The following is a 21,027-nucleotide window of genomic DNA, read 5'->3' as shown; positions in this document are numbered from 1 at the left end:
ATAGCCAGTGGCAGTCTGTCATGGAAAATTAAATGTATGAAGTCATTATGAACATTAGTCCGTCTATCTCTGTCAGTTTTTCATATGTTCGTGTGTAAAAAAAAAGAGGTAATCGCGGAATAGAGGGAAATAAAACTTGGGTGTAACTGTGTATGGAAATTAATGGGAAAATAATGGTAATAATTGTTTCGATAACTTGAATACCGCATATGAAATATTATATGCAAGGTTAAGACATTCTTGTTTTGTTCCCAGACCATGGAGCCTATCATCTATAACTCTAAAAATTTGATTGACCGAGCATTGTCTGGGAGAGATGCCATTCTTGTGAAGTTCAACAAGTGTGCAGAGAAAGATGGCCAGACTTATTTGTCAGAAGCAAAGAATGTGTTTGAGAAAATGCAGGTTGGACATTTGAAATACCTTGTTTACTTTCCGTATATGTGCATTGTTTATTGTGTTTATTTTTGTTGTTGATTAATATAGGCCCTATGGATGTGTTTTTATACTTGGGAACTTTTACTTTACTTGGTTCGCCCATTTTCTAGTGTAATTGTTATGATTCTGAATGCAAACAAATGAATGCTTTCCCCCCAACAGAATCCAATGCTCCTAGATCCTAAAGCAGATCGGGAAGAAGTCCGGCAATGTTTGAATGACCTCTTTGAGCAAATGGAATCTGTGCAACAAAAGTCTAAGGCATTAAAAGATCGTCAAAAGGAGTTGAAGGTTCGTCTGAAGTTCTTTAAATGAGTGCAAAGTAGGTCATTTGTAAAGTAGTTCATGATGGTCGTAACAAGAGATGCGTGGATATCAGATTTCTAGTGTGCACCCTCCCCTCAAGAACTAGGTCATGACACCATTGCACAATCAAATGCGTCTTTTGGGAATGGCAACATCCAATGTTCCTTTTTTTTTTGTTTGTTTTGTCAATTTTGCTCTTCATTTTTTTAAATTTCCATCCCGCCTCTTCGCTTGCACGCAAAAACTTAACAATCGTCTGCTAAAACTTCATTGATCGTGATGGCCAACATTTTTTTTTCTCTCCATTACTATATAATTTGTTTGTCCAGTAATTCGTTGTTCGTTTGCAGTCCATCAGTCTCTTCATTTATTTAATTAACCCACATAGCTAAAAAGATCATTTACGGTTTAGGTGGAGGTGATTAAACTGGACTATCTACATGAAGTCCAAACCGAACTTAAAATGAGAGATGTGATGGGGACATGTATCGATCAATGGGACAACATCGTACAAAGATGGACAGAGGTCAGAAAATTAAATATTTGTAGAAGATAAATACTCGTTTCGATGTTCACAAGTTTTGTTTTATTACAAAGATAGACCAACCTGTATGGTATGGCAGCAACCAGGGTTAGGCCTATAACTCGGATCTATAGTGATGACTTTCCGAAGCGCTAATCATTATTATTATTATAGCTTTTATATAGCGCTACTTTCATGCTTATAGCATGTTCAGAGCGCTTTTGGTCCAATCTCATTTGTGGACCGGTGGGGGAAGGGGTATCTAGGAGTTGGTTTTAGGCGCTCAGTAAACACAACTCTGCCCGAGTTGGGTGTCGAACCTTGAGCCCCCTTCTAGGTAGCCAAGCCAAGTTCAAGCGCACTTGGCCTCTCGACCACACTTCCCACCATACGACTATTAGTCAGCTATCCCAACCAGGCAGTTAATTAATTCTGCTCTAAATCTGAAAAATGATTATATGATTATTATTATTATAGCTTTTACAAAGCGCTACTTGAGCCCCCTTCTAGGTAGCCAAGCCAAGTTCAAGCGCACTTGGCCTCTCGACCACGCTTCCCACCATACGACTATTAGTCAGCTATCCCAACCAGGCAGTTAATTAATTCTGCTCTAAATCTGAAAAATGATTATATGATTATTATTATTATAGCTTTTACAAAGCGCTACTTTCATGTTTATAGCATGCTTATATACGTTATGGTCCAATCCCATTTGTGGACCAGTGGGGAGAGGGGGCATCTGTAGAAGGTTTTCCGTGCTGCCGTTAGGCGCTCAGTAAACACAACGCTGCTCGAGTCGAGTGTCGAACCTCGAGCCCCCTTCATAGGTAGCCAAGTTTGAGCGTACTTAGCCTTTCGACCACGCATCCCACATGATGTAGAGGCAGATCTACAACAGCTAAGAGTCTGAGCCCCGAGATAGATCACAATGGAAAGATGTGCTAGAGAAGGTCAGGGCCGTCCATGAGCTGAAATGCCACTGGGATGGATGAATTGATACAAGAGAGCAAAAGTTGACATTTACCTAAGACTTGTCTGCTAGTTTGTCTCTAATCTACATCTTAAGGTACACGATATAACAATTCCTGTCTGTTAAATGCGTTATTTTAAATTTTCTTTAAGGTCAAGCCTCTTTTCCCACATCGTCTGCACTTTGAATATCTTCAGGTTCTCGAGTTTTTACCCGCTCGAAGCTGTGACGAGTGTTTAGTATTGGTCATTGTCGAGACCAACTATACAATGCAATAGTTGTTCAAAAATAATTTATGCATATGAGCTAAAAAAAATAGATCTACTTAAAAGATTAACCGGAGAAGAAAATGAAACAAAAAGTTTCGCAACGCAACATAACGTTTTTGAGAGCCGTAGCGCTAAACTAGATGTAGATATATTATATATCGATCTATATGCTAATTGTGCTATTTCAGGCTATGTAAAACACGCCAAAGTATGTGTCATTGTCTGCAGCTGATACACTTTGACTTTGCTAATTTTTAGCGGTCCCCGAAAGGGGAAAAGACGCTATTAGTTTTGTGTGGAATGTCTGTCTGTCCGTCACGTTTAGATCTAGAAAAGATAGTGAAAATCCAACATCATAATATTTTAGACCATTCAAAGTTCTGGTGCAACGGCTACTTTTTTCTTTTCTGAAAGCGAAAAATCTAATTTTTTAAAATCACTTATGCAACCAGTTATTTCATAAAAATGCACCACTTTTACAACTATTTACTATTAGGGGAGATGACTATTTAACATATTTTGAACACAGTTCCATAAACAGTTATAGATTTTTTTGTCAATTTTTTTATTTTACATTTGTATTGCTTAGTTAAGTAAGTTCTGTTATACTATTTACTGCATTTAGAAAAAAAAGCTTACTTTTTTTTAAAGAGAAAAAAATCTATTTAGTATGCATATAAGTTGGGCATAATTTAAAACAACAATTCATAAATAGTTTTTCACATTATCGCGTGAACTGCAGCGCTTCATAACGGCCATTAGACACTCCAACTAAAGGATAATATTTTTTTAAGGAAATGTTGTTATTTTTTTTTAAGAATAAGAGATTGACCCTTTACAAAAAATTATATATATATATATATATATATATATATATATATATATATATATATATATATATATATATATATATATATATAGAGTTCGTTCATCGTGGTTCGATGATAACCACTTTTGTCATCCAGGGGGCTGAGGGCTTTGCACTGGGGTTTTGTGCCTCCTCGTGTGGCTGGTGAGACCTATGTGAGTCTGGAATGTTCGGCTGTACACTGGGCAGGTTATTCCAGCTTGAGCTAGTGTCATTGGCTTTGCTTTTCTTCTCTGGCGTTTTTCTTCTGCCCTCGTTGTTCTCTTTTCCTCAGCAACCTGTGCGCCAGTTTTCATAGCGCGACGCCTTGGTGCTCTGTCATGTGCCTGCCACAGTGCCTCTATCTCCCATGTGGCTGGGTCTATGCTGAACGCCTTCAGAGAAGCTTTGAGGGTGTCCCTGTACTTGGGAACGCTTTCCTTCCCTTAATTGGCCATACAGTAGTCGTTTAGGGATGCGGCGGTCTTCCATTCGGCAGACGTGTCCTGACCAACCCAGCTGGGACTGCATCAGGATTGTGTGGATGCTTTGGTGAGCCGCTCTTCGAAGGACTTCAGTCAGTATCTGGTATTTTGTTTTTCCATTTGACATTCAGTATTTTTCGATAATGAAATCGACCTGCGCATCGCCAAGGCCAGACGGTCTAAAACAGACGAGGTATCACAACAAATACAAAGCTAGGGAGCTAGGGATATATCGAGCTATCATCCTCACTACATTGCTCTATGCCTCAGAAACGTGGACAGTGTACAGAAAACATGCTAATAAGAAACTGAACCACTTCCACGTGACATGTCTAAGAAAAATACTGATATGTCTAAGAGCAATTAGATATTCATTATCAGTTCACAGCTAACTTCACATCCACTTTCACCTATCCATTGGTCTGCTGGACCGCTGGGGCACCACACAAGATCTGTCAACCTTCTTTCTCCATTTTTCTTTGTCATTTGTCTTTGATAGAATTTCATTCTGATGTTCTTTCTGAAAATATTGAAACCTGCCTTTTTACCTGCCTGGGTGGACCACTTCAGGTGTCGATTTTGTGTTTCCACACAAACTGTCTTTGTAACCTTGTTTTTAAAAGTTGCCATGATAATGTTCTCTCATTCAGTATTTGATCATTTTAATAGATGTAGATCTAGCGACTAGCCGCGCTAGGTCTAGAACAAAAACAAAACCTTTACTTATGTGATACTCGATTTTATTTTTAATTTTGTAATAAATAATATTTGGCCTGCATCACAATCTGGCCGTATTTATTCTTCCTTGAAGAATATATCTATATATCTATCTATATATATCTAGATCTATTTATAGAATCTATGTCACAGATCGTAATATAAACAAGCATGGCGTCTGCTACACATGTTCAACAAGTGTGCAGCTCTAGGCTAGCTAGCTACGTTATCAATGAATGTGAGTGGCGATAGAAATATTTATAAAAACAACACAGAAAGTCTTAGTCAAAAAATTATGCCCTCACAATACTAGATCTATCATTAGTATCATAATTATGAAAAGCCTAGATTTTAGTCTCTGCCAGCTCTGCGTCTACTCTAGCTAGACTCTAGTCTAGACTCTATATAAGTATATTAACTATATATATAGTTATAGGCTAGACTCAAGGACTAGAGTCAAGACTTAGGTCACTTACTTGACTTACTCTAGACTCTCAGTTTACTCTAGAATACTCTGACTATAATTAATAGTCTAGACTACTCTAGATCTAGATTAGAGGACTAGTCTAATGATCTAATCAGACTAATCTTATCTGATCTTCAAGTTCAACGATCTTGTCTAGTGACTCTAGAAGTTACTACTCTAGAATACTAAGAATCTAGATCTACATCTAGGTCTAGTCTCTGGTCTAGCCAGTCGATTGGCCGATGACCTAGCCTAGACTAGATCTAGATCTATTACTCTATTAGTTAGTATTGGTAATTACTATTTATTAGTCTAGATTATAGAAATACATTTCAATGAATTTCGTTGTTACTGACCCAACACTAATTGTAACATTGTGATGCAGTCAAACAGTCAATCTAATGACTAATCATATGATCTATAATAACCTAGAATAGAACTTTAGATGTATATAGTACAACTAGTACTAATACTATATCTACTACAAGACAATCTAACTAATAAACTAGAGCCCTTTCATGGCTCCTGGCCTATCAAACTTATACAGTTTTATACAACCCTATCATAACTCCAGGCACATCTAATACAGCCCTATCATAACTCCAGGCACATCTAATACAGCCCTATCATAACTCCAGGCACATCTAATACAGCCCTATCATAACTCCAGGCACATCTAATACAGCCCTAGCATGGCTCGAAAATTGTGGCCAATCTAACTGTATTAGTGTTACTGTTATTTAATTAATTTATTTTCACTCCAGGCCTGTTTAACTAATACAACACTTTTTATGGGCTTATTTATATAATAATTTGGCTCCAGGCCTATCTACCTAATACAACACTATTTCAGCTACACGCCTATCAAAGCTCCAGGTTTATCTGCTGGTCATATTTAAATCTCAAATAAGTTAAATATATGCGAGAGCATCGGAATGGAGTAGCACAGTTATTTCTCTCTCTCTCTCTCTCTCTCTCTCTCTCTCTCTATATATATATATATATATATATATATATATATATATATATATATCTTCCCTATAACATGCACATACGCCTACACTATAAACTGACTTTTGACCAGACTTTAGAAAACATTTTAAGTTCATTGATAACATGTGGAGCAGCTGAACAACTATTCAAAGTCACAAGGATAGATATTAACGAGTGGTAGATGCATTTTCTTTTTGGTTCTAATAAGAAGGTCACAGCAGTGTCTTTCATTTATCAGATGTCTTTGTAAAGATAATTCTGTTTCAAATGAAAATTAGGAAAGCTGTGTAAAAACAAAACCATTGTATTGTTAAATAAAAAGATTTACTGCTACATATAGGAAACCCTACTATTGATCTAATAGGGTTTTCTAAAAGCATGTTCATCTTATTGTGAAAAGGGTAATCTATAAAATGAATGTCTGCATATGACTGTTAAGAATCTAAGCAGTTTACCGTTAGGTGCCCTGCCCCTATGTTTCCCTTTTTTTTTTAATAATAATAATTGTAAGCCCTAATATTTCTTACATTAAGTTTTTAGTGACATTATATATATATATATATAGGTTTAGCACCAAGTGCTTGCATTTATTGAAATCATTATATTAGACATGCATATTGCAAGTATTGCTGTAGTTTATAAGATTTTAAACAAAAAAAAAACAAGATTAATTAAAAAAAAATATATATATATATTTGCAATAAAACACTTTAAGAATTGTGTATTAATTATTCCTTTGGTTGTGTGTGCTACCAGGTTCCATTCATGAACTTGGAACCAGAGGAGGTGACCTCCACCACTATGAAATACCTGAAGACGGTTCAAATGCTAGAGAAAGGTCTACCACCCAATGATGTGGTCAGCATGTTGAAGAAGAAAGTTGAAGTTATGAAACAGAGAGTAGGTGTTTGTTTTCTGTTTATTAGAGGCGTAATTCCTCAATTAGGTTTGCTTCATTTAGATTTTTTAATTAACACATAAAATTTTGTTGTCATGATACATTTAGATGTGAAGTTTTTAGCTCTGTTACACTAGGTTTCGGGTATACGTTTGGATGTTTCCTTTGTTGTTCCCACAATATAAATTGTTTTAGAGTGTGTCTCAGTAGCATTTCAGTACGAAGTAAGGTTATTGTTGGCAGCTTGAGATTTTCAATGGTTTCATTGTCATGGCATTTTATTGGGTTTGGTAGGCCTTGGTGGCACCCATCTCTTCTCCCAAAACCAATTATTTTTTGAGGCTTTCTCCAGACAATGGAAAGTATTACATGACTAATCTACTCATCCCTTGTTTAAGGTTGATGCTGGTTTTGATCTCCCCTTGGTATTTGATTTTCCTTTTTGCCTGCCATATCTGGTGGGCATTCTTCTATTAGAAAAAAATTTCAGTAATGCCATATGAAGTTCATAAATAGTTCAGAATACTTATACAATTCGTGAAAAGAGAGGTGCAGGAGGAAGCGTCTTAATATCTATTGCAGACATAATTAAATAATTACATTCTACCCATACCCATGTGTCAATCTAGTCATGTAGACCAATACCCATGTGTCAATCTAGTCATGTAGACCAATACCCATGTGTCAATCTAGTCATGTAGACATACCCATGTGTCAATCTAATCATGTAGACCTATGCCCATGTGTCAATCTAGTCATGTAGACCAATACCCATGTGTCAATCTAGTCATGTAGACATACCTATGTGTCAACCTAGTCATGTAGACCAATACCCATGTGTCAATCTAGTCATGTAGACATACCTATGTGTCAACCTAGTCATGTAGACCAATACCCATGTGTCAATCTAGTCATGTAGACCAATACCCATGTGTCAATCTAGTCATGTAGACCTGTACCCATGTGTCAATCTAATCATGTAGACCAGTGGTTCCCAAACTTTTTTGTCTCGTAGACCCCTTGCCATGTTTTCTGCTTTTCGGTAGACCCCCTGCTTAACTTATATAGCTTTTTTTTTTTCCAATTTATTTTAAAACTAATTTCTAATTTTAGTGAGTTGAAGAGTGAAAATGCAATTGAAAAATACATATAAAGTATTAAATAATAACTCATTTTTATTGATAAAATTCATATTTAACCAATTAAATATTGTTACAAATGAACAGTGATAGGTAGAGGTCAACGTATGACCCCGGCGAGATGACACAGCAGCTAGTGTTCCCTGGAATCTACATGTACAAACAAAGACAGGATGTGACGTGTCCACACGTGTTGTTCCAGGGGACGAACAGATCTAAGTAGGGGGACAGTTACTAATGAACAGTGACAGATAAAGGTCACTACGTGTGACCCCGACTTGATGACACTGCAGCGAGTGTTTTCTGGAATCTACATGTATAAATAAAGACAGGATGTGATGTTTCCTGACATGTTATTCCAGAGGATACTAGGAGTGTTTGTGCAACTTTGGACAAGCGATTAGGGACTCTTTATAAGCCAGAGAGTTAATGTGAAAGTCAGTCGTATGGAGTCGTGAGTGAGCCGTTACTGTCGATACAGACTATGTAAGACGTGTGCGGCTCTGTGGAAGAGAAATGTGTACGACTCGATGCAAGTTAACTAGGGTAGAGTTAACTGGAGTGGACTACTGTCGTTAAAGTCTATACAGCGAACTACAGTGGACTTGAGCCGTTACAGTCGATACAGTCGATGTAAGACGTGTGCGGCTCTGATGTGGTAGACTAGAGTACGACTTGGTTCAGCTTTGGGAGACCTGGAGCGACACTGGGAAGTGTGTCGTTGGTCTGTTACGACTTGGTTCAGCTTTAGGAGACCTGGAGCGACACTGGGAAGTGTGTCGTTGGTCTGTTCTGTGGAATACGGCTCGAGGAAAGTTAAGAAGAGATGAATTGCAACGAAGTGAAGAGATGAATTGCAACGAAGTATAGCTAACTGTAAACTGACAGATATTGTACAGTCTTCTACGCTACATGTTACAGTAACGAATTGTTAGAGTTAATAGTCATTAAAGTTATATGAAACTGAAAGTTTAGTCGTCAAGTTCTTTGCTGTGTTTTTATTTGTGTGCCTACTAATACTTCTAGCCAGAAGATTCAGAAATACGTAACAATTGGTGTCAGAAGTGGGATCTTTCTGGCTAGAATGTATTCCACCAAACTTCTTAATGAACTTGACATGAAAGAACTTAGACAAGAGCTTCGAGAAAGAGGTCTACATCTTAACGGAAATAAGGAAACGCTAATAGCACGTCTAAGACAAGCCCTGTTGGAGGAAGATGAGAATCCGAACACTTGCCAATTTGAAATCAAACCTAATACGATGGAGCTCCTGAGAACTTTGCAATACAAAATGAGCTCGGTGAATGAGAGCATTAGGGAGATAGAATCAGAAATCAACACTCGATTTTCTTCATTTAACCATTTGATCAAAGCCATGAATGAGAATGAACAAATAGTTACCAAGTCCAACAAGACAGAAGAACAAACAGATACGATAAAAGATCAAACGATAATCACGATGAACGAGCTGCTGAACACCCAGCAGGGCCAGATTGAGTCGACAGATGAAAGAGCTACACCATTGATGAACAGCAAACAATTGTCCAACCAACGATGTGGCGATACAGACAATTACGATAGAGATGCTGGTGATGGTTGTGCTGTCTGTGACTGTGATAGCAAACCAAACGAATGTGGCCCACAAGAAATGAAAAGAGACGATAGCTGTTACTATTTCAACGAAAATCAGAATGAGACCGCTGAAGAAACAATAGAAGAGACCTATAGTTTGACCGAAGCTTTAGCTACAGATATACCTGATATGAGTACCTCAACCAGCCAAACAGATCAAGGCAACGTTGGGTCTGAGTCCAAGCCTGTTGCTGTGGGCCTTAAAGACTTCTGTCTATCTGCCAGTGTCTACGAGAGGAACTCGAAGCTTGATTACTGCACTCATGCGTTTGACAAGAACTGTACATACGTAGCTATGCAAGAAGACTGTGAATGCCAAGAAATACACCAACAAGCTCTAGACTTAACAGAAGCTTGTACAGCTATCAAGGTAGGCGCGAGAAGCCCTGGTGATAGTCAAGGAATTACAATAGAAACTGATGCTGAAGTTGATGGACCTTTGCACGTTGAATGTTATCAACCTGCCCCACAGTCGAGTCATCCAGACTCGGATAAAGGTGCTGACGTGTTTGGCAACTTGCCTTCAAGTGGACTTGCAGCTCATTCGCAAAGCACCCATCGAAGAATAATGCTGAAGCAACTTGTTAGATCAACAGTCTTGATGACTACAGCTATGAAATACAATGCCTTCCTATGTGCTAAGTCGCTGCCATCAGCATTGATTGACAGGAAAGCAAGACAACGACATCAACGCAACCAAAGAAATATCAAATTGAGGAGGCGGAGAAAGCGACATATGCAGAGTGCAACGTGGATGGCTCCAACAAGATCAAGATACAAACCCACCCCTTCTCCCACTGATAGACCCCCACCTGCATTTATGAAACTCCATAGCCCATGTTGTTAGAAAACAAGCCCACCACTTCTCCCACTGATAGACCCCCACCTGCACTGATGAAACTCCACAGCCCATGTTTTTAGAAAGATTCTGTCCGGAACCATCAGACCAAAGAAGAAAGCCTTACGAATCAGTTGAAAGTGTGAAGCCACTAATGAATAATCTAAGAACATTCCTCGTGAGAATAGGTTGATGAAGTATAACAGAGGTTTTAGAAGAACGCTAATTAAGTCAGAAGCAAGAAGGACAGAAAAGAAGTAGTTTAAGATGTCAGAACTGTAGTGATTAACCATCTGTGACATAACTGTACAAGAAGATCAACCCAACATCGTACAAACCCAAGTCAGTTGCTGTTGTTTAAAAGAAGAGCATGTGAATATTGCTGTACTGTGATGAACTTGGTCATCTCTGAAGAAGCTCTGTAAAAAGATACTTGAAAATGTAAAACTCAGCGAGTGAAGCACGAACTCTTTAGAATGCTGCCCAATGTCGTCATCTGAAGGTCGATGTTTCCATACCAAGATTGATGAAAACATTTGTGAGGACCTGCTGAAAAATGAGGATTTGGCTCCCATTCTTCTATGGAAAGAAGATGGACAACGGCCAGATTGAAAGAACATCTCTGAGAAGGGGGCAACCACCAAAGCTTCCTACTTGATCGTCGATCGATTTCATCAGTATCGTGATGAAGTAGAATCTGTTCGGGACGAACAGATCTAAGAAGGGGGCAGTGTTACAAATGAACAGTGATAGGTAGAGGTCAACGTATGACCCCGGCGAGATGACACAGCAGCTAGTGTTCCCTGGAATCTACATGTACAAACAAAGACAGGATGTGACGTGTCCACACGTGTTGTTCCAGGGGACGAACAGATCTAAGTAGGGGGACAGTTACTAATGAACAGTGACAGATAAAGGTCACTACGTGTGACCCCGACTTGATGACACTGCAGCGAGTGTTTTCTGGAATCTACATGTATAAATAAAGACAGGATGTGATGTTTCCTGACATGTTATTCCAGAGGATACTAGGAGTGTTTGTGCAACTTTGGACAAGCGATTAGGGACTCTTTATAAGCCAGAGAGTTAATGTGAAAGTCAGTCGTATGGAGTCGTGAGTGAGCCGTTACAGTCGATACAGACTATGTAAGACGTGTGCGGCTCTGTGGAAGAGAAATGTGTACGACTCGATGCAAGTTAACTAGGGTAGAGTTAACTGGAGTGGACTACTGTCGTTAAAGTCTATACAGCGAACTACAGTGGACTTGAGCCGTTACAGTCGATACAGTCGATGTAAGACGTGTGTGGCTCTGATGTGGTAGACTAGAGTACGACTTGGTTCAGCTTTGGGAGACCTGGAGCGACACTGGGAAGTGTGTCGTTGGTCTGTTACGACTTGGTTCAGCTTTAGGAGACCTGGAGCGACACTGGGAAGTGTGTCGTTGGTCTGTTCTGTGGAATACGGCTCGATGCAAGTTGAGAAGAGATGAATTGCAACGAAGTGAAGAGATGAATTGCAACGAAGTATAGCTAACTGTAAACTGACAGATATTGTACAGTCTTCTACGCTACATGTTACAGTAACGAATTGTTAGAGTTAATAGTCATTAAAGTTATATGAAACTGAAAGTTTAGTCGTCAAGTTCTTTGCTGTGTTTTTATTTGTGTGCCTACTAATACTTCTAGCCAGAAGATTCAGAAATACGTAACAATATGTATTGCTGGAATCATCAAACACACTGGAAATGTTTTTTTACCCAGGCTTATCATCTGTTCCTATGGATGTCATGTTTCATACATTCTATGAAGAAGACATTCAAACAATAAATATAATTAATTAATTTGTTTTAAGTATCATTGTAAAAGTTTTCGCAAAGAATTTCTCGTGTATCTTTCACGTGTCCGCCGAACTGTTTTCACTAAAGGAGAAGGGGCGAAGGCGAGTAACTGGCGCCTTAGCCAGTAGGCTTTGAGCAGGAAGAGCTCATTAGCCACATAGCAGAAGGAAAACTGAATTTAAAAATCTGCTGCCTTGCAACTATTCCCAAACATGGGAAAGCTATCGTGGGTCAACCCTGAGGAAAAATAAGGAGCTGGCGACCCCTAGGCAGTTTACAGCACACAGCGCTACACCCCATCAGAGCCTGTGACGCCACTGGTCCCAAACTGATCCCAAACTGTATATATTTCCTTTGCAAAGAATCACATAAGAAGCTTTTAATTTGATAACTCATGCCACCGATGTGCCCTCTTGAACTGTATTTTTGATTAAAGAAATTCTTTTAATAATATCAGATGTAGGTGTGTGTAAAACAGTTTTCACAACTACAACGGCTGGTAAAATCAATGTTTTACCTATGTTTCCGTATTTTGCTATAAGTAAAGAGATATTGTAAGACGCTCACAAACCAACATCTTCTCTCTATATATATGATGTTGAAGTGAGATTGTGTGGGTCTATTCTTAACTTTATCTTTGAGTGCTAGAAAATTTTTAAATCTTTATCTATTTTGTCAGGGTGACATTGTCTCAGATGATCCTCTAGCAATTGGTTTCGTATCATTATTTTAAAAAAGTCACTTAGGCAACCGCTTGTTTGACATGGAAGGAATGAATCCCAGTTTTAAATAATCAACGCTGGACAGTGTACATTTCTTTTTGTTAAACATTTGTTACATGTAGACAAAATTAAAATTTTTAAATAAGTATTGAGACAATTCTTTGGTTTGATTAGCAGGATATATATTTAAATGATTTACCAAGATAAAAATCATATATTACTGTATAAAATAATTACATTAAATGAATGTAAAAATTAAAATGATCTGCTTTAAATGAAATCTATTATCGTAGACCCCCGTGGACCTCTCATAGACCCCCAATTTATTTTTTCACTTTCGTAGACCCCCTGGAAGTCTTCGTAGACCCCTGGGGGTCTATATAGACCACTTTGGGAATCACTGATGTAGACCTATGCCCATGTGTCAATCTAATCATGTAGACCTATGCCCATGTGTCAATCTAGTCATGTAGATATATACCTATGTGTCAATCTAGTCATGTAGACCAATACCCATGTGTCAATCTAGTCATGTAGACCAATGCCCATGTGTCAATCTAGTCATGTAGACCAATACCCATGTGTCAATCTAGTCATGTAGACCAATGCCCATGTGTCAATCTAGTCATGTAGATATATACCCATGTGTCAATCTAGTCATGTAGACCAATACCCATGTGTCAATCTAGTCATGTAGACCAATACCCATGTGTCAATCTAGTCATGTAGACCTACATTTAGGAAGTTGTAGGACACATTCAAGCAGTTTTATAAATTTCACACATGTTTGAGCTATTTAATTGGTCTATTAAAATTAAACATTGAAAATATAAAGTATAACAGTTGACTAAATGTGAATAGTTTAATATTAAGAAAGGGCTAAAGTTGATAGAACATATATATAGAATCAGAGAGTGATCGCAGGCTAGTGTAAGCTACAAGCTACAAAACAATAAAGTTCAATGAAATTTAAATACAAATTTCTTTTCGATAAGACTTCCAAAATTTGAACAGCACAATTAAAATCAAAAGTTTTTTATTCTTCTCATTATAAAAGTGGTGTGTTAAATAGACTGTTGTTAAATTGTACAATTCTTGAATTCATTTTATTTTTACTCTTGACAAATGGTCGATCAAAAACTTTTGTTATTGCATGTACTCACAGCTTCAGGTAATAACTGACATGAGAAACCCACATCTTAAAAAAAGGCACTGGGACTTGATCCAGGAAGCATTGAATTATAAATTTATCAAAGATGAGCCTCTAACACTTGGCCTGTTGATTGAGATTGATGCATTTGACAAGTCTGAAGAAATGATGGAGATAGCTGGCATGGCGTCCTCACAGGCAGCTCTGGAAGCCATTCTAAAAAAAGTAATTTAACACTGGTATTATAGATCTACCATTTTTGTGCATTTTTTTTTAGACAATTCATTATTAAGATGAAAATTATCTTAGATTTTTAAGTGTTTTACATTTAGTCCAAATTCTAATCATGATTGTTGGCTACTTCATAATTCTTATAGTAGGCTAATGAATGCATCATGATACTATTTTTAAAGCACCTTTGACAACATTATTTTAACCACCCTTATTGACTTTTTTTAAAAACCAACTTTGGTGGCCTCATATACACCTTTGGAGAACTTACTTTAACAAGCACACTCTATGTTAAAGTTAGTGACTATGGTATTGATTAGTGTCACATTATTGTTTTATAGCTATCGTGACATGCACTAGTCAGGGATCACAGAATACAATGATTTATAGCGTTTATTATTTTTCACGTGGGAAACAAGGGTCCACAGTTGAATGGTGGGTAATAAGTCTCGTTCTGAGAGTTGACCACATGGTCAGAAATCGGTAGACGCCATGGACATAGAAGAAGATAGATGATATATGTATTTGAGGAATTCTGTTGGACTACATTATCAGTTTATGTGAAGTATTACATGTGATTTCTTGATGGCTGAAATTGCCAGTATATTATAAACTGTTGTTTTATTTTAATAAATGTATATCTGTTAAGTCGACTTGAATCAGTGAATTTTAATACATGTTGTGTAAGTAGACATACCCGACGACAAGTAGTACAACAAATCGTGGTGTGAAGAAGGATATTTAATTAGTACTCAACAGACATTATAATAATACCAGAGGTATTAACTCTTTCTCTCCGTAATTATTTACCACATTCTGGTGGAATCAACGTTGATATCGTTAGTTAGGAGAGAAAGAGTTAAAATAATACATTGACAAAGATAAATTTACAATTAGTAATTCATTGTTTTGGTAAATTCCACTTTAAATTATATCAAACTTATGTCTCAATATCTTGTTCAGGTGGTGGATGCCTGGAAGCATGTGGAGTTCCCTGTACTGCCTTACAAAGATCAGAAAGATGTCTATATAATTGGGAGCACAGATGAGATTCAACAACTGTTAGATGATAGTAACATTAACATCCAGACCATTCAGTCATCAAGACATGTAGGTCCCATTAAAACCAAAGTGGAAGAATGGGCGGCTAGTCTCAGTTTATTTAACAAGACTTTGGTAAGAAGTTAGAAGTTTAGAATGTACACTTTGGTTTCTTATAGTTATAATGTTTTTTGTTTGGTGTAATGCACAAATTGTAAGACAAATTTCCTTACGGATAATAAAGATTATTATTATTATTATTCATAATGAAGTATTAAAAGTTTAGAAAGTCTTTCACTTTGTTGTTTCTCCCAAGGGTTCCTCCATCAAATGTTAAATATATATTTTATTAAGTTTCCTGACCATGTTTGTTGCCTCTGTATATTTTTGGTTTTCCAGTTGATATTCAGAGGCCAATGTGACTGATTGATAAAACACTTGGCTTCTAAATCTTATCATATCTTATATAATACAGACGTTACTTCAAAAAAGAAGATGATTACGTCCTACGCGTCATGCATTTAGTCATGCATATTAACCAATGACTTAAATTCTGCCAAGTCACTGGTTTTCCTGGCTAGCTCAGGCAACCCATTCCATGCTCTAATAGCACTAGGGAAGAAGGAGTATTTGTACAAATTTGTCCTAGGGACTCTGTATCTTGGTGAAGACTGAGATTTTGAATTTGATTTGTGTATGAAGCTCCAAAGTCCACCCAACTCTTAACTCATTCGTTGAGAAATGTAAAGACAGCTGTTTGTTGTGCTGGTGACATGACACCCTCATTAAGTACTGAACAGAGAAACTGATGAACTTTATATCATCTGCTCTATAGATTGCAAGATCTGAAAGATCAATGTGTACACTTCCGTTAATCTAACTCAATGTTTTCCAAACTTTTTCATAAATGGACACTTTTACATTCTGAGTATTTAGAGGAACACTTTGCTTATTTTTTAAGAGAGGTTAGAGTTAGGCCTACTAGTTAATTATTCCAGTAGTTCATGGACCACCTATTCAGACCTCGTAGAACACAGTTGGGAAACACTGATATAACTCATCAATCCCGTCCTTTTTTTTTTTGAATTGCTTTCCAACTATGTTATTGTTATTTTTATACCTTCTTACATACAATTTATATCCTGTTTATTTTCTTTAAAATATTAAGGTCCTATTTTTTTTCAATTGCTTTTCGTCTATTTTAACACCTCTTATCTCCGTTAGAGAGGCGTGTGCTGACGTGTGGGCAGCCCAGCACTCGCAAATGTACCGCCCAGGCTTTCCCCCAGCAATGGAGAGGTCACTCCATCTCTGACAGTAATGTCTTTGAAAAAATCAAGGATTGGCCTCTTTAACCACACAAGAAGTTGCAAATGGAAAAGATCGTTTCTCGAGACGTAAAATGCCACAGACCTCCATTACAGTTTAAATCCATTTATCTGACTTTTATTCTATCAAACTTTTTGCTACCCCATTTTATCCTAATTCATTATAATACTATCCTAGATCCTTGTTCCATGGATAGCAGTTTCTTTCCCCTGTCTTTAATTGTGCCATCTCATTATGAAATAGATTTATTTTCCAGGAATCATGGATCAACTGTCAGAGGACATGGCTATATTTAGAATCAATTTTTAGTGCCCCTGATATTCAGAGGCAGCTTCCAGTGGAGGCCAAACTGTTTGTTGAAGTTGACAGATCTTACAAGGAAATTATGAGGAGAGTAAAGAAAACTCCTCTAGCTATACGTAATGGAACACAGCCAGGTTTGTTTTCAGTTCAATTTTTTACTTCTTAGCCCTACATAATAAATATTTATTTCATTGATATAATCAAAGCTATGGTAATATTTACATTGTATATATATATATATATATATATATATTACTGATTATGATTATGGCTCTTAATCTTCAAGCTCATGAGTGTAGTGCAACCATTTAAATTGTAGAGCAAGTATCAAAATGTAGGAACAGGGTTTGAGAAATCTGTTGTCTGATTCTATTGAAGGTGTCAAAATGTCAATAAATTTTTTATTTTATTTTTCTATTTCAGTAACTTTAGGAAGTATTTGAACAAAACAGTAACAAATATTTAAATGAAACATTTCTACATTAAAAGTAATGACATCTTTACAGGTCTCTGGGAAACATTTGAATATAACAATGAATTATTGGATAAAATTCTGAAATGTCTTGAAGCCTACCTGGAAACAAAGCGTGTTACATTTCCAAGGCAAGATTGAAGCTTAGCTATTACTATTACAGAAATTATTGTTAAGCTTTAGGTTAGATTACATGCACTAATAGAATCAATGACTTGGTTAATGCTCTAATTAACATAACCTAACGCTAACATGAATGATTAAGTTAACACATAGGTACTAACAGTACACTAAAATCTTTATTTAAAGAAATGTCTCTTCTTTATGTCAAGAAATTTTCTTCAAAAAAAAAATTACTTAGCTTAAGATTTATTTTAGAGTATTCACAAGCAATTTAAATTTTGAATCTTTTTTTCCCAAATAGAATGCTTCCTTTGTTTTATAATTTAAATAATTTTTTGGTCCGATTTTCTCATTTAAACAAAATTTAGAAAATGCAGAATATTAAAAAAAACAACTTTGAGAGCTTTGAGTTACCTATAGATGTAATAGCTAAGAAAGTGAGCTAGTGTTTTTTTTTAGAAGAGATTAGATTGTATTTTTGTCCAAATAATATTTGTAGACGGCATAATTTTCTGTCTCTTCTAAGGTTCTACTTTCTCTCCAATGATGAACTACTCGAGATACTTGCACAGACTCGAAACCCACTGGCTGTGCAACCACATTTACGTAAATGTTTTGATGCTATACACAGGCTAGAGTTTGCTGTGGTTGAAGGACTTCCACCTGGTATATTTATAGTAGCATAATAGTGTCTTGCTATTTTCTAACTCAAAGCTTGAAAAAATACAAGTAATTTATTAAATTTATTTTTTAACTACAGAGGAAGAGATTCAATTTACAAATGACATATTAAGCATGATATCACCAGAAGGAGAGAAGATTGGATTGGGCAAAGTAAGTATCTTTTTTTTTCTCTTTTTTTTTTTAAGGATTTAATGGCTTTGTTATACGTTTTATTAAAATATGGAAACTGATTAGCTTTATATCTAAAACATGATCAAAGACGGGTGCATTAAACAAAACGAAAACTTAAATAAACCCATGCTTTGTCTGCATTAGATTTGGCAAAATATGCAGGTCAATATTGGGTTTGCATAGTCATGTGAACCACTGTGTTCACCCTGAATCTTCAGAATCAAAGACATTGCCATTAAACAAATTTTATTAACTACTCTGTAAAGAACTACCTAACAAAAAATTTAGAGTTTTGTTTTGTCATTGTAAAATGTAATGTGATTGTGACCTTAAACATTATATTTTCTTTCTACTAAATGTAACTATAAGCCTACTAATATTGGTATTAGGGACAATAACAATGAGAATAAATTGAGGTTGTGGCTTCAAAATCAAACTTTGTCAATGACTCAACAAAGCAGAGTCTAACGTAAAGAAGAAATGTTTACCCCAAATTATGGAAATAGTCTACATTATGGATCAAATCTTTTTTTTTTTACCTACAATTCATTCTTTTTATAGGGCTTGAAGGCAAGAGGTAATGTTGAAGATTGGCTTGGAAAAGTGGAAGAAGCCATGTTTGCCAGCATACGACGATTGTGCAAAAAGTCAATCAAAGACTATGAGACAATGTCATTTCTTTCTTGGATTATGTCTAATGCTTCACAAGTAAGTAAATAACTTTTGTATGTCATTTTATTTCGTGTTAGCTTGAGAAAAGTATTAGAATTTCTCCATTCAATTAGTTTGATTGCAGAAATGATGGGTACTGTTACTATTCTTTATTACTATTCTTTAAAAAATTATTTATTATGTCTATATAATAGAATGGCTTTTTTTAATCTACGCTATATTTGGTAAATAAAAATATATTTTTTAGGTTTCACAGCTTTGTTTATCAAGAGAAGTTCAGCATTTTTTTACCTTGACAGTTAGTTACACTACCATTAAAGACAAGGTTGTTCTGTCATCAGGATAGTACCATGTTGGAACCCTGCAAGTTGTCATCCTCTGCCATGCTGCAGGAGTTTAAGTTTAGGATTTAACTAATAATCTTCATTTTGGAAGAAATGTCTGATGCGTTTAAAACAAATCAAAAGCAGTTGGACAAAATTGGTGTGATGTTTGGCTGAGAGGCCGAAACCACTGAGCCATGGCTTGGTCACCTATCAATGGGGGCTCAAGTTTGAATCTGGACTTGGGCAGAGCTGTGTTTGCTGAGTGCCTAAAAGCAGGAGGGAAACTTGTTTCTATGGCCCCCCCCCCCTTCCCCACTGGTCCACAAAAGAGATTGGAGGATAGTACATTGAGCATGCAATGAACATGAAAGCAATAATAAAAAGTATTGATTCTCAGAAAAATCTTTGACGTAAAGGACAAATTATAAACTAGGAGGGCTGATTATAAATTAATAGGACACTAGATGTTGGTACATTAAATAATAATAGAGTACAAAGACTCATAATTAACTAATGGGACAGATAATTGACTGCTAGAACAAATTTAATTTGTGAAATTATAAACAAGTAGAAGAATATAGGTACTAGCAATTCGAATGATAGAAAAGCAGAATAAATGTTTCATTATTTGGACAAGCTATTAGGTGACTGGGCTAAGTTATTAGGACAAGCTATTAGGTGACTGGGCTAAGTTATAAGACTGTCAAGAAAAGAACAAACAAAGACAAGTAAGATAATTAATTTCATATTGACCTCAGACTTTTGTATACGACAGAGCTAACCCTTTTTAGTATTGCTCTTAATTGAATATCAAATTTGTATTTAGGTTGTTCTAACTATATGTCAAATGATGTGGACCCGTGATGTCACAGCTATTCTTAGAGACTCTCGAACAGTAATCAGGGGAATGAGGGACTTTGAACAAAGAAGCTTTACAGTAAAAAAATTTTTATTTGATTTTATATTTCACAAAACTTATCTTTTCTACCATTAAGTATAAATCAGCACTTAAAATGTATCAGTAATTTCAAAGTGATTTTCTATCAATCTATCAACAGGAGTTAAATCTTCTAGCTGGGGCAGTGAGAGGAGAACTTCCTAAACTGGCACGAGCTACACTCTGCGCTCTTATTACAATCAATGTTCATGCACGGGACATAATTTCAGAAATGGTGAAAAAACAGGTCAGACATTTTAGACAGTAAACTTTTTAATCTTCCTAATATAATTAAATTCCATTTGATGGCTTAATCACATTGTTTGACATCATTCATAAATGCATATTGCTTCATTCAACAAAGACCAAGAACTATTCTTAAAAGATGACTGGTGAAATGTGCATTAATGGGCTGCTTTACATGCAGCCCTGAGATTACCAAAAGCTTTAAAATCTTGTTAAAAATAGTATGCCTGTGAATAAATCAAAGCTTTACAAATTAATCAG

At 36.3% G+C, this 21,027-nt stretch overlaps 1 protein-coding gene across 22 annotated transcripts in view; it reads left to right on the top strand.

The window, feature by feature from the left end:
• Positions 1-255: 255 nt before the first annotated feature.
• The window catches only part of LOC106061028 (dynein axonemal heavy chain 6-like), a 108,271-nt gene continuing 87,499 nt past the window's right edge, over positions 256-21,027 (top strand). For 14 of the 22 annotated variants that reach the window (XR_008773645.1, XM_056004080.1, XM_056004079.1 and 11 more), the window contains exons 1-13: positions 256-405; positions 601-729; positions 1,157-1,270; positions 6,771-6,914; positions 14,247-14,456; positions 15,426-15,638; positions 17,089-17,269; positions 17,642-17,738; positions 18,257-18,396; positions 18,491-18,564; positions 19,147-19,293; positions 20,410-20,520; positions 20,642-20,767. Coding sequence is in view for 21 of the 22 variants with exons in the window: in XM_056004080.1 (XP_055860055.1) it covers positions 259-405; positions 601-729; positions 1,157-1,270; positions 6,771-6,914; positions 14,247-14,456; positions 15,426-15,638; positions 17,089-17,269; positions 17,642-17,738; positions 18,257-18,396; positions 18,491-18,564; positions 19,147-19,293; positions 20,410-20,520; positions 20,642-20,767 (1,833 nt within the window). In the remaining variant the exon portion in view is untranslated. Of the gene's footprint in view, positions 406-600; positions 730-1,156; positions 1,271-4,683; positions 4,794-6,770; positions 6,915-14,246; positions 14,457-15,425; positions 15,639-17,088; positions 17,270-17,641; positions 17,739-18,256; positions 18,397-18,490; positions 18,565-19,146; positions 19,294-20,409; positions 20,521-20,641; positions 20,768-21,027 lie in introns of those variants that run through there. The other 8 variants (XM_056004083.1, XM_056004092.1, XM_056004090.1 and 5 more) reach the window with 6 other exon arrangements.

This window comes from Biomphalaria glabrata, chromosome 11, assembly GCF_947242115.1.
Source record: "Biomphalaria glabrata chromosome 11, xgBioGlab47.1, whole genome shotgun sequence".
Classification (NCBI taxonomy): Eukaryota; Metazoa; Mollusca; class Gastropoda; family Planorbidae; genus Biomphalaria; species Biomphalaria glabrata.
Note: the sequence above shows the minus strand (reverse complement) of the source record. Positions and strands in the feature narration are given on the sequence as shown.